Source organism: Brachyistius frenatus, unplaced genomic scaffold (genome assembly GCF_029030835.1).
Source record: "Brachyistius frenatus isolate BFR_SWC_R1_liver_20210118 unplaced genomic scaffold, ASM2903083v1 Contig_762, whole genome shotgun sequence".
In the NCBI taxonomy this organism is placed as follows: domain Eukaryota; kingdom Metazoa; phylum Chordata; class Actinopteri; family Embiotocidae; genus Brachyistius; species Brachyistius frenatus.
Genome location: NW_027211361.1, coordinates 10,001 through 11,844, shown reverse-complemented (window position 1 = coordinate 11,844; position 1,844 = coordinate 10,001). Strand labels below are relative to the sequence as shown.

The window sequence follows — 1,844 nt, the reverse complement described above, 5'->3', positions numbered from 1 at the left end:
AGACTGGCTATAAAACACAGACTGGATATAAAACATAAACTGGATATAAAACTACAGACTGGATATAAAACACAGACAGGATATAAAACTACAGACTGGATATAAAACAGACTGGATATAAAACATAGACTGGATATAAAACATAGACTGGATATAAAACATAGACTGGATATAAAACACAGACTGGATATAAAACATAGACTGGATATAGAACACAGACTGGATATAAAACATAGACTGGATATAAAACATACACTGGATATAAAACTACAGACTGGATATAAAACACAGACTGGATATAAAACTACAGACTGTTTATAAAAGTGTTCGTAGCTTCAGGTCTGTAAAATGGTTCTGATCCAGAAGTGTCTTCAGCTGCAATACCAGCGAGTGCCACTAGAGGTCGGCTCCAAAAAGCCTCCGGCTCCATAGACTCCCATTCAACTTCTCTCATCAAATCCAAAGTGAATAAAATGTGTCCATCAGTTCTCTCGGTGTTGTTAGCTAAAGTCACTCCTTCTTCTTAGTTTTCTGGAGGTCCATCTGAAAATAATCCCTCATTCATTAGAAAAGAAGATTCAAGAAGACCTGGTTTTGGGGGCGTGTCTGTTTGATTGACAGGCCTGTGGTGCAGTCAGGTTACAGCTATCGGTGGGCGGGACGTAGTATCGTCAGGTTTCCGATCAGATCGGTCAGATCCACCGCTGGCTCCTCCCCCAGCTCATCCAAATATGGTCACTTCCTGCTCCAAACCGCTCCGAACTATCAAGATGGTGACGGACAGAATCTGAACTGGATAGCTTGCTTCATTCTGAGATCCCAGGATCACCGGGTCATCCATGGTGGTGAGGTCAACGAGGGAGGACCCTGACGAAGAGCAAAACAACTAAAACCTCCACGATGGAACAGGCGGAGGATGGTGGCTGACTTTAGAGGAGCGTCACAATGGTTGGGAAGACAGATGATGGCTGCCACCAGTCGTCCTGGACTCCATGCCGCTGGATCCTGACCCTGATGAAGGACTGTGTGGTGGCTGTCCATGCACCATTTTCCCCGCGTTTAATAAGCGTGTATTCCTGAATTCCTGTATTCCTGTATTCCTCCTCCTGTGTTCCTCCTCCTGTGTTCCTCCTCCTTACCTCCTCCTGTGTTCCTCCTCCTGACCTCCTCCTGTCAGACTGAAGCTGCTGGAGATCGATGCAGGTGTGGACGGCTTCATGGTTTACGACCTGACCCTGATTGAGCCCATGCAGAAGGTGAGAACTGAATGTCTCCTGAGCGCCTTCAGCATCTCCCTCAGCGTCTCCTCAGCATCTCCCCAGCGTCTCCTCAGCATCTCCCCAGCGTCTCCTCAGCGTCTCCTCAGCGTCTCCCCAGCGTCTCCTCAGCGTCTCCTCAGCGTCTCCTCAGCGTCTCCCCAGCGTCTCCTCAGCGTCTCCTCAGCATCTCCCCAGCGTCTCCTCAGCGTCTCCTCAGCGTCTCCTCAGCGTCTCCTCAGCGTCTCCCCAGCGTCTCCTCAGCGTCTCCCCAGCGTCTCCTCAGTGTCTTCTCAGCGTCTCCTCAGCGTCTCACGCTGACTGGATGTTTTTTTTCCTTCTGCAGCTCTTCAAGGTGCACACACGAGGAGACAACCAGCTGCAGCAGCTCCGAGACGACGTCACTGTTACCCCTGGCGACCTGCTGTCCATGCCTGCAGTCAGAGCTCCACACACACACACACACACACACACACACACACACACACACACACACACACACACACACACACACACACACACACACACACACACACACACACACACACACACACACACACACACACACACACACACACACACACACAC

At 49.7% G+C, this 1,844-nt stretch overlaps 1 protein-coding gene across 1 annotated transcript in view; it reads left to right on the top strand.

Annotated features, from left to right (window-relative positions):
- The first annotated feature begins 1,123 nt into the window (after positions 1-1,123).
- Positions 1,124-1,844, top strand: part of ugl (ureidoglycolate lyase) — a 5,892-nt gene continuing 5,171 nt past the window's right edge. The window contains exons 1-2 of the mRNA XM_069688809.1: positions 1,124-1,256; positions 1,603-1,695. Of these exons, the coding sequence (XP_069544910.1) occupies positions 1,218-1,256; positions 1,603-1,695 (132 nt within the window). The 5' untranslated portion in view covers positions 1,124-1,217. The remainder of the gene's footprint in view (positions 1,257-1,602; positions 1,696-1,844) is intronic.